The following is an 11,888-nucleotide window of genomic DNA, read 5'->3' on the forward strand; positions in this document are numbered from 1 at the left end:
TCCTCTTTTTGGGTCTGGCTTACCTCACTCAGGATAGTGTTTTCTATTTCCATCCATTTGTACGCAAACTTCAAGAAGTCCTTGTTTTTTACTGTAAAAGTCCCTTTTTAAAAAAGAAATATTTAAAAATTTCTGGTATTTTTATTTGTGTTGCATATGCATGTACTTGCACTACAGTGTGCGCGTCGAGGTCAGAAGACAGCTTGTGGGATATGGTTTTCTCCTTCCACCACGTGGTTCGCCCTGGGTATCAAACTCAGGTTGTCAGCCACGGCGCCAGTTCCTTTACCCATGGAGCCATCTCACCAGCCCTGTGTGTAGGTCTTATTATATTTAAATTAAAGAATGCTAAGATAGGTGAAAGTTTTAATGTTTAAAATTGAGGACTGTTACGTTGTCGCTTAGTGTGTGCAGATGTGTGCGTAGAAATACACTTTGTACTAATATGATCTCAGTGGTACTATGAGCTCATGTTTGTACTGACTCTACTCAGGGCAGTTACTAAGTAAGCAACTCTAGCTATATATGAGTTTTCAGTCTTATTTCTAGAGACAAGGTCTTGTCAGTTGTCCAGGCTGGCATTTAACTTGCAGTTTTGCCAAGGACGGCCTTGAACTTCATATTTTTCTGCTTTAGCTTCCAATGTCGATGTGATTACAACATTCCACCATGCTCACTTACGAGTGATATTTTAAAAGAAATCTCATATTAGTGTTGGCTGGATACTTGTTAGTGCTAATTTCCTAGTTACTGTGTGTGTCACTGAGGGTTAAGCCCAGGGTCTGGTGCATGTTGGGTTAGTTCTCTACCTCTGGGCTCCATACTCAGACCTGGTATTTGTACACAGGAGGAGATTAAGACAGAGAATAGCTTTCCTTGTGAAATCTCAGTAAATCTTGTGCACAGTGACAAGGGAAAGAGCCTATTAGTCCCTGAAACAGAGCTTTCTCCCATAGGGCAGACAGAGGAGGCCGTGTCTGCAGGCTTTCTCAGCAAACCTGTCACTAGAACAATAAAAGTGAGCGAGTTAACCACCGAGACAGACGAGTGCCTGAGCACTTGGAATGGCTTGCTTTTTCTACAGTCAGAATTTCCCTTGGGGGCTTGCAACAGAGATCTCAAGATGCTGAAACTGAGAAAAGCAGAGGGAGTTTCAGGATAGACAAATGCAGTTTAAACTCACCGTTTCTTCAGAGAAAGTGCCTTCATTGGTGACTGGACACCAACAGTGACAGCTTCTCTGTGGCCATCTAGCCATGGCTCTCTGGGCTTTCGGGCTCTTTAATGAAGAGGAAGTTGAAGACACCCTGAGCAATGGATTCTTTTCCTGCCTCATGCACCTGGGCTGGTTTTGCACTTATCGTTTCAACAGTGCCTAAAATAAAACATTTATTCAAGTGTGTTCATGGCATCAGAGCCTTTTGTAGAGTTTTGGAGATCAGGATTTGGGTTTGTATTTATGTTTTATTTTGTGTCAGTTTTTTTTTTTACTGTGTAGAATTATTTCCTATTTGTGTATAATGAGGCAGTTGAGGTGTACTGAAAGAATTAGTGCCAATGTTTAAGTTTCATCTTACCTTATTTATCTGAGACAGGTCTCAATATGCAGGAATTGGTTTTCCCCTTTTACAGTATGGTTTCAGGACATAAAACAGTTGGTCAGGCTTGGTGACAAGTATGTTTACCTGCTGAGTCAACTTGCCAATTCTGAGAAGAGAGCCAAAAGTTGTTTTTTTTCTTTTTCTTTTTTTTTAAACATTGGTTTAGTATTTTTGGGACATATTCTTGCTTAGTAGCTTGACTGGTACTTACTGAGACAAGACTGGCCTCAAAATTATGGTAATTCTCCTGCCTCAGCTTTATGCTGGGCTTAGAATTAAAAGGATTATTATCGTATGTTTGTAGGATGTATGTGTGTAGGCGTGTACTACAGTGTGTGTGTAAGTCATTGGACAGCTTTGTGGAGTTGTTCCTCCCTCCACCTTTATGTGGGTCCCAGGCATCAAGCGCCAGTGATTAGGCTCACGCAGCAAGGGCCTTTCACAGCTGAGCCATCTTGCCTTCCTGAGAATTTCTTTTAATTTTTCCTTCAGTCCTTGGAGTTTTGTTTCTAAAAGTGATTGTATTTAGGTAGCAGATTATTAATTTAATTTTTTTGATATTTTTATTTTATTATTTTGTGTATTGATTGGTGTTTTACTTGTATACATGTCTACGTGCGGTTGCCAGATCCCCTGGAACTGTTGTTACAGACAGTTGTGAGCTGCCATAAGAGTTCTGGGAATTGAATGCGGGTCCTCTGGAAGAATAGCCAGTGTGATTAACCACTGATCCATCTCTCCAGGTTCTAGTTTTTGTTTGTTTGTTTTTAAAGAAGTTTTAGGACAGTGCTTTCATTATGCCAAGCTCCTTAATAAAAGACTATGGAAGTTAAGGTTTTGGTGTTTTGGTGAAAGAAATGACTTAATATTGTCCTGTTGTAAAAAAAAGCTTAACTTTTGTTATACTTGAAACTTAAAATGACTTTGCTCATTGTAGATAATTCTTGAAAGGGAATCATGTCTTTGTGAATAGCCGAAGGCTCTCGCCCTAACCTGGCCATTGTCGACAAGGAGATGGCCAGTCCTTCAGTATTACTGTTTCCAGTCCAGAGCTTCAAGTCTATCCCAAACTGCTGGAAAACAAGCCAGAGTTAAGGCAGAAGGGAGTAGTAGGTGCTTGGGTGGCTGAAGAGGGGTGTACAGGCTCCTCCGTCCACTGCTGTGTTCAGCACACTGCTGCAGAGAGGCATCCTGGGCTTACAGACCTGCAGAGTTGTGGGAAGAGAATTCATCTGCACAGAATTTTAACTAGAAAAGGATTTTTCTTTACAATTGCTAAAGAGTATATTTTGAATGTCATTTTCATTTTCAAGTTCAGTTACTACAGCTGAGATAAGTTTAATAACACGCTGCCACACTCAGATTTCTTTCAGGTTTTATCAAGAGAGCGAAGATAGTAAGAGACCTGATTGGCAGCTTTGCTATGTAATTTTGTTAGATGACATGAAGTCAAGAATGATCTTTAGTATTCACTTTTTCTTGTTGCTCTGCTTCTTTATATGGACCCTGTGAGACATAAGCTAAATTGGCTTTAAGATAAACAATTGGAAAACAGCTGTAAGCTACTTGTCTGAAAAGATGAAAGAAAGGAAACATGATTTTGACAAATTCTGAAATATTCAAACACTGGTGCAAATGATGAATCTTGGGAAGTAAAATTCTGGAAATTTGTACAAGCTCATATATCCATCGTAGGTGCCCACTAGGCAGCACCTCAGCCTCATAAAATATTTTGTGATTTACCATTTTACAAATCTGTTTGGCTGAGTGATGGTGGCACACACCTTTAATCCCAGCTCTCAGGAGGCAGAGTCAAGCGGATCTCTGTGAATTTGAGGCCAGTCTGGTCTACAAAGCAAGTTCCAGGACAGCCATAGCTATTACACAGAGAAACCCTATCTTGAAAAACAAAGAAACAAAACTATGATTTATTTTTACATTTGCATATTTTATGTGTGCATGTGCACATGTGGAGGTCGAGGACAACCTAAAAGAATTCAGTTCTGCCCTTCGTGTGGGTTCTGGGAATTGAAACTCAGGTTTCTCTTGGAAGCAAATTCCTTCCCCACTCTGCCACCTTGATGGCCTGTGCTTTAGTAATCTTTAGAAAGGGTGGAGTCATCTGAAGTTGAGATGTTACTAAGCTTTCTCACTTCCTATATCAGGGACCACCTCTCCCTCCCTCAGACATTTTCCAGCTTTTAAAATCTTTATCCATGTTTAATTTTGACTTACAGTCTCAGGCTTCTTTTTTTTTTCTTTTTGGTTTTTCGAGACAGGGTTTCTCTGCGGCTTTGGAGCCTGTCCTGGAACTAGCTCTTTGTAGACCAGGCTGGTCTCGAACTCACAGAGTTCCGCCTGCCTCTGCCTCCCAAGTGCTGGGATTAAAGACGTGCGCCACCACCGACCGGCCAGTCTCAGGCTTATTATGTCTTTAACTTCTGATATCTTTCTTCCATCCCTCTACTGCTAGGATTGCAGGGATGTGTGGAGTAGGGATTGAACCAGGACCTTGTGCATGCTAGGTGAGCACTGTACCAACTGAGCTACATCTTACATCAATTTTTCAGCTTTTAACTAGTTTCTTTTTTTTTAAACTAAATACATTTAAAAATAGCGTGTGTGTGTTTGCTTGCACTTGCACTTGTGTGCATGTGCACCTTTGGCATATCATATGTTCACTCTGGCATATGTATGGGGGTCAGAGGACAATTTGTAGGAGTTGGTTCCTTCTTGTATCATGTGAGTCCCTGGCTTAAACTCATGCATCAGGCATGGTGCTAAGCACACCTCCTGGGCCCTTAACTAGTCTTTTGTTTGTTTTTCCTCACTGTGTAGCTCTGGCTGCCTGGAGCTTGCTTTCTGTAGACCTAACTGTCTTTGAACTCACAGAGCTCTTTCTGTCTCTGCCTCTAGAGTGGTGGAATTATAAGAATGTACCACCACACTCAGCTATAGTGTTACTTTAAAAAATAAAAGTGGAAGTCTTTCTGGACCAAAGGGATAGCTAAATAAATGAATGTATTTATTTGATAGAATATTACGTCTTCATTAATTTGATAAGTAAAAATATTAACATGGACAGTGTTGAATTTGCTAAGAGGGAAAAGTGCAACATTAACTGCCATGTTTATGTGGGCTGTTCCATGTAAAATATGTAGATAGTAATAGCAGTTGGGAGAAAGCATGAGCAGTAAGTGAACACTGTTTAACTGATGAGATCATGGCAAGCCTTTATGTAGGATTTTACTAGTGTTATAATGTTAATTGTGTGATGAACAATAATACAGTGAGAGGGTACAGTCAGCACAACCAAAATAAACCGTCCTGTACAGGCCCATCTTCTAAGCAGTGCAGCTAGCCCTTCTTATAACGGGATACCGGTTTGGAAATGGTTTACACCCAAGTTCAGTTCCTAAGGTATTCTCTTGTAGCAGATCACATTCATGCAAAGTAATACAGATTTTTGTGGCACTTGTATTAATCTACAAAGTCTTGTGAATAGTTTAGGTTGGATAATTGGATCTTAGTTAATCTTACTAATTTTGATAAAGGCTCATTTTTTTCCTTTGTTTAGAGAATTTCACTGTGTAGATCAGGCTGGCCTCAGAGGTCTTCCTGTTTCTGCCTCTGCTGGGATTAAAGGTGTATGCTGTTACAGCTGCCCAATAAAGAACTAATTTTATTTTATTTTATTTTATTTTATTTTTTTTTTTGGTTTTTTCGAGACAGGGTTTCTCTGTGGCTTTGGAGCCTGTCCTGGAACTAGCTCTGTAGACCAGGCTGGTCTCGAACTCACAGAGATCCACCTGCCTCTGCCTCCCGAGTGCTGGGATTAAAGGCGTGCGCCACCACCGCCCGGCTAAAGAACTAATTTTAATGCTTTTTTTTTTTTTTAAAAAATGACTTACATGTTTTACTGTTTATGCAGATGAGTCTTTTGCCTTCATGTATCTCTGCATCATGTACATACATACCTAATGCTTGAGAAGGACAGAAGAAGGTGTTAGTTTCCCCTGGAGCTGGAGTTACAGATAGTTATTAGCCATCTTGTGGGTGCTGGGAAGTGAACCCAGGTCTTCTGCAAGAGCAATAGGTGCTCTTAATTGCTGAGCCATCTCTCCAGCCCCTAAAGGCTATTTCCCTCCCTCCCTCCTTCCCTCCCTCCCTCCCTTCTTTTCTTTCTTTCTTTTTTTATTTTTTAAAGACACGGTTTCTCTGTGTAGCCCTGGCTGTCCTGGAACTCTGTTACCAGGCTGGCCTTGAACTCACAGAGATCCACTGCCTCTGTCTCCCAAGTGCTGGGATTAAAGGTGTGCACCAATGCCTGGCTTTAAAAGACTAATTTTTTAAAAAAATATTATTTATTTATTATGTATACAATATTCTGTGTGTATGCCTGCAGGCCAGAAGAGGGCACCAGACCCCATTACAGATGGTTGTGAGCCACCATGTGGTTGCTGGGAATTGAACTCAGGACCTTTGGAAGAGCAGGCAATGCTCTTAACCTCTGAGCCATCTCTCCAGCCCAAAAGACTAATTTTTAATTACATAGAAATATTCAATATTGAGATTTCTCTCTCCTCCCTTTCTTCCTTGTCTCCATTTGCCTCTCTCATTCCCCTCTCTTTAACCTCAAACTGACTATGTAGGTGAAGATAACCTTGAACTCCTGATCCTCCTGCTTCCCTTCCCATCTCCTTAGTGTTAGGGTTAGAGATACATGCTCCCCGTTATGTGCAGTGCTGAGCATTGAACTTAATGTATGCTAGCCAAGCACTCTAATTAATTGAGCTACACCCCAGCCTGGATTTTGCAGTTTCTCTTAAACAGTTTAATGGCACAAGATCTGGCCAGCTAATAAATCTCCAGTTTTAAAAGCCCTCATTTAACTTGATATACTAAATGATATTTTTGAGAAAGAACTTAATTTAAAAAATATTGTTATGCATAGAGAGTGTATGTGCACCTATGTGGTGTAGCACACATGAGGCCATAGGGAAACTTCTTTGAGTTGGTTCTCTCTTTCTACTGAGGGGTCCAAGGACTGATCTCAGGTCATCGGAAGTACATAGCAAGCACTTTTCTCCAACATGGTCTGTATTTCCTTGGCTGGAACCAAGCAGCTTCGGTTATCCTCCTGCCTCAGCCTCTTTCTTAACTGGGACTGTAGGTGTGCACCACCATTCTCTATTAGAGTCTTTTAAAGAATGTCAACTACTTGTTTTCCTTCTGTTTAACTGACAGTTAATTATCTCACCTATGTGTGAGCGGTATTTTGAGGCATGTATATAGTCTGTAGTGATCAGGGTAACTGGCATATCATGTGAAACATTTGTCTCGTCTGGGTGTGGGTGTGTTCAAGATCTCTCTCCTTGCGGTCTTGAAGTACACAATTCAGGACTGATGTAGTTCTGCTGGCCACAGAAGCTGACGTTCTTACCAGCTGTGCACTGGACAGCTTTAGAGGGTGTTTTCTCGGTTTGGATGCTGGAAGTTGTAGTAGGGTCGGTCTATCTGTTCTTTGTCATGCTCCTTCTTGTCCTTGCATGCATGTCTTAGAAAGACATGCTTTGTTCTTCTGTTTGGAGTGAGTCTTAGGATGTCTTACCTTTGTGAGGAAGGAAATTGAATGTGAGTGCCCTGTGGCGGCTAATGATGTGTTTCTTCCTTGGCAGTACTGGGGGAAGGACTGGCCAAAGGAGAGGGTGCCTTCCGGGCAGTGCTGTGCTGCATGCAGCTGAAAGGGAAGCTCCAGCTTGTGTCCTCCATCCTTGCCAAGTCACTGTCAGGAGAGTCTCTGGTACGTTGATGAGCACGGGTTTGAATGCTTCCTAGTGTTGGGTCATGTTTGACTCCTCAGTGTAGTATGAGGAACATAGTGTATGTTTAGTGTAGTTTTGTCAGATGTCAAAGTTCATGACAATCCCAAAATGCTCAGTTTTTAAAAATGACCTGATATTCAATCACTGGACCCTTGCCATTTCTGATCGTGTATATAAAAAGCACAGGTACTTTTAATGGGTTCTAAATTATATGAAAACTAGAAGACTTTAACAGTTAAAATCAGCCAGGCAGTGGTGGAACACACCCTTAATCCCAACACTTGAGAAGCAGAGGCAGGCAGATGTCTGAGTTCTAGGCCAGCCACAGTACTGTGAGACCATGTCTCAAAAAATCAAAATTAAAAATACAAAACAAAATTAGAATTAAAAAGTTCTTTTTTGAAGGTCAATGTACATACTAATGGGTTTCATACCAAATGGGTATGTGGAAGTTAATATCCTTATTTACTTTATGGAAACTATCTAGTTTTATTTAGACTCGAATTTAAGTTTTTTAAAATTATAACTTTTGTTGATTCTTTGCATTTCGAAGGTAAGTTTTTAAATACATAAATTTTCTAGTTTTTTGTTATAATGGAAGGGCTACTTTTTGTAACTTCATAGAGTTGATAATTTATAGGAATTTGAAAGAAAGAACTTTTTCAAGTTCCGTGATATTTTTTAGGCATCAAAATGAAAACAGAGAAAGAAGAAATCCTATAATTACCAGGCACTGTGACTTTGACAGTTGTGCTTCAAGTTGATAGGGATTTTGAAAATCAAGAGCACAGATGGTGAAAATACAGAAATTAGAAAAATATTTATTCTGTTGTGAAATATAGTATTACTGCTTCACTACAGGGTAATTTAGTCAGCTTATAAGGAATTACTGTGCAGTGAATGACTTCCTTTATTTGGCGATGTCTATGATTTCACCAATCACAAATGTGAACCCAGCAAAATGGTGCTGCTGTTTAGATCCCAATCCTGTCAGGATGTATTTATTTCTTCTTTTGAGGCGGGACCTGGGCCTTGAGAAAAACTTCTGTCTTACTCTTCCTAGTGTTGGGATTATGGTTTCTGGTCACCACTCCTAGCAAGAGAAAAATGCTTTTGAGACATGGTCTCTCTGTATGTGTAGCTCGGGCTGGCCTCAGGCCTGGGATTTTCCCTGATCTTTCAAGTACAGCAGTTACGGGTGCCTACCCTTAAAAGGTCTTTTTCTATAATTATTTTACTTTGCATTTGTTGGGGTCTTTTAATTTAAAGCAAGTGAAAAGTAATTTGTTTCTAATTTTCAAATTTTCTGAAATTTGACTTTCAAAAATTACCAAATGCATGAGCCATCTTTAGGCACTGTTTTGACTCCCTGGTTTCTGTGATGCTGCATAACTGCCGAGTTCAGCATTTCATAGATACAGGCAAGCCTGTTAGCACCAAGGGAGAGGTTTTAGGTCTGCTTTTCTCATGTTTTGTTCTCACTGATATTTGCAAGCATTTTATAGAGTTGAAAAAGATTAGTTTTTGAAACAGAGTCTCATTATGTATCTTTGGCTGGCCTGAACTCAGCCTGGCCTCAAACTCACAGAGATCTGCCTGCCCCTGCCTCCCGAGTTCTGTGGTTATTTTACAGTTGTGCATCAGGTGCGAGCATGCATGTGGTGTGTGTTCTTAGCAGGAGGAGCAGCTGAGTCTTTCTTCCCATTAGGCCTCTTTCCTTTCCCTAGCTGCGTGCAGCTTCTTATGCCAGAGTAGCAGTGTGAGGAAGGGAAGGGAATGAGCGGTATTGAGCACAGACAAGTCGAGCTGAATTGTGAGACTAAAGAACTATACACTGATGATTTTCTGTCTTCATCTCACCCTTCCAGAATGGGATGGTAACAAAAGATTTGACAAGACTGAAGACGCTTCTCATGGAGACAGAGGTGAGTCCATTGCCGGGACCCCTCACTTATACCCAGTGAGGTCAGTGAGCATTCTGTGTTAGCATTTGGAATATTGTGGTGGTGTCAGTCAAGATACAAGGTGACAAGGGGACCTTCTGTGAAACGGGGTTGAGTTCCACCGTCAGATCTCAGAACATGGCCTCTCATGTGTCCTCTGCATTCTGGATCTTCTGTTCTGACTATAATTCTTGTTCTTGTTCTTCTTCTTGTTCTCCTCCTCCTCCTCCTCTTTTGGTATATGTGTGTGTGTGTGTGTGTGTGTGTGTGTGCACGTGTGTGTGTGTGTGTGTATGGTTGTTGTGTATGTGTATTCACTCATTTGTGGGCCACACATGGATGCATGTGGAGGCCTAAGGTTGATGTAAGATGCCTTCCTCAATTATTGCCTATTTGTTGAGGCTGTGTCTCTCACACATACAAACTCTCCAGCTGTCCTCGGGTCCCTTGTGTCTGCCTCCTGAGTGCTGGGATTGTTGGTATCACCATTTCTCTGGCTTTCACTATGGTTGTGAGAATGTGAACTCTTCACATTTGCAACACAAGCTCTTCATACACGAGTCATCTCTCTGGCTCCCATCCCTGTTGTTCTTATTTGTTATCTCTGGCCCCGAAATGTTTCCATTTGGTACTTGGTTAATTAAAATTATTTTTTTAAAAAAATTTATGTGCATTGGTGTTTTATCTGCATGTATTGTGTGTTTCTTTGTTTTTGTTTTTTCGAGACAGGGTTTCTCTGTAGCTTTGGAGCCTGTTCTGGAACTAGCTTTTGTAGACCAGGCTAGCCTGGAACTCACAGAGATCTGCCTGCCTCTGTCTCCTGAGTGCTGGGATTAAAGGTGTGCGCCACCACCACCTGGCTTGAGAGTGTCTGATCTTGGAGCTGCAGATAGTTTGTTAAATGCCATGTGGGTGCTGGGAATTGAACCCAGGTCCTCTGTAAGAGCAATCAGTGCTCTTAACTGTTGAGCCATCTCTTCAGCTCCCAGGAAATTTTAAGTTTTGATTATTCTTTCAGTTATAAAGCACAACATCATGGAGTTTTAAGTGATCTTTGGGGAAACATGGGATGCTTTTAGTATAAGTAATTCGTCCTGGATTACTTGTTTTTATATATTTTTATTCAATCTATTTTCACCAAAACCTGGGTTATCTTTTTAAAAAGCACCCCTTAATAGCTTGATAATGATAGTAACTTCTTGTTGAAACTATGGTGATTTTAATCTGCAAAGTTCAATTTGTTGGTCACATGGTAATGATGGCAATAATGGTGTTGTTTCAGATATATCCCGTCAGCATTGCCACCATCTTTTCTTTGGTGTAAGACATTCCAAGTTTCATCTTAACATTACGTTTCTTCCTTTTGAGTGTTGAAGGTGTGCCCACAAAGTGTGCCTAGCAGGAAACATGGTGGGCCACTCGGAGAAGCACCCAGGGCAGGCTTTGGTTAGTTAGTGCAATGGTAAACACTAACAGGAAGAGTAGGGGTTAATATTGCAGGGGAACCTTGGAGGCAGGAGTATTAGAGCCTGGACAGACCGGTGAATGTCCAGAGGGGATTTGATGAGTGGTATTGGCAAATAGTCAGCTGGTTCAGGGAGAAATAAGACAAGTGACAGGACAGTGGCAGTTGGGAGGACATTCAGGCAGACAGGAGAGGTGTTCTAGACTTGCTCAGGACAGCAGAGTTCAGGATGGCTTTTATGGTTCCAGTCTGAGGGGCTGGAGAGATGGCTCAGAGGTTAAGAGCATTGCCTGCTCTTCCAAAGGTCCTGAGTTCAGTTCCCAGCAACCACATGGTGGCTCACAACTATCTGTAATGGAGTCTGGTGCCCTCTTCTGACCTTCAGGTGTACACACAGACAGAATATTGTATACATAATAAATAAATATTTTTAAAAAAAAGATTCCAGTCTGAGGCCGGCAAGTGGCTGCTACCCCCTGAAGTCAATTCCTGGGTCCATGTAGTGGAGGGAGAGATTGACTCTTGCAAATTTTGCTCATGCATATCCATACACTTACATGCATACAAAATGAAGAAAATGTAATAAAAAGTGTCTAAAACCAGAAAGATTTCAGTGTGTGGCTGTCTTTAGGAGAAGACACCTTTTCCTTGAGACACGTTCTACAGAGGCTTAGATTTGGAATAAAGCTGATGAATTTGGTTTTGCACATACTGTGTTTGAAGTGTTCACCATGTGAGAGCTACTCTGGCAGGGGCTGGTGGGAAAGCACAAGGGCAGCTGTATGCAGTTTTCATAGTGACGCAGCAGTGATGGTGCTGCACTAAAGCTGCCTGCTCAGTGCGTTCAGAATGTAGACTTTTCTTCAGGTCCAAGGTGCTTTTCCACTGCAGGGAGAGTATCTGGCAAGTCCTTTATTTTCATGCTTTTATAGTGAAACAGAACGAGCATAAGATGTTACTTGCCACAAAATGTTATGGAAAACTTCCAAGTAGATTTTCTTTATTATTATTATTATTATTATTATTATTATTATTATTATTATTATTATTATTA

At 41.0% G+C, this 11,888-nt stretch overlaps 1 protein-coding gene across 7 annotated transcripts in view; it reads left to right on the forward strand.

Moving 5' to 3' along the window:
* Helz (helicase with zinc finger) overlaps positions 1-11,888 on the forward strand; it is a 147,389-nt gene that overhangs the window by 38,804 nt on the left and 96,697 nt on the right. For all 7 annotated transcript variants that reach the window (XM_026780158.1, XM_005350436.3, XM_013347521.2 and 4 more), the window contains 2 exons: positions 7,280-7,404; positions 9,295-9,351. In XM_026780158.1, coding sequence (XP_026635959.1) covers positions 7,280-7,404; positions 9,295-9,351 — 182 coding nt within the window. The remainder of the gene's footprint in view (positions 1-7,279; positions 7,405-9,294; positions 9,352-11,888) is intronic.

This window comes from Microtus ochrogaster, chromosome 7 (assembly GCF_000317375.1).
Source record: "Microtus ochrogaster isolate Prairie Vole_2 chromosome 7, MicOch1.0, whole genome shotgun sequence".
In the NCBI taxonomy this organism is placed as follows: Eukaryota; Metazoa; Chordata; class Mammalia; order Rodentia; family Cricetidae; genus Microtus; species Microtus ochrogaster.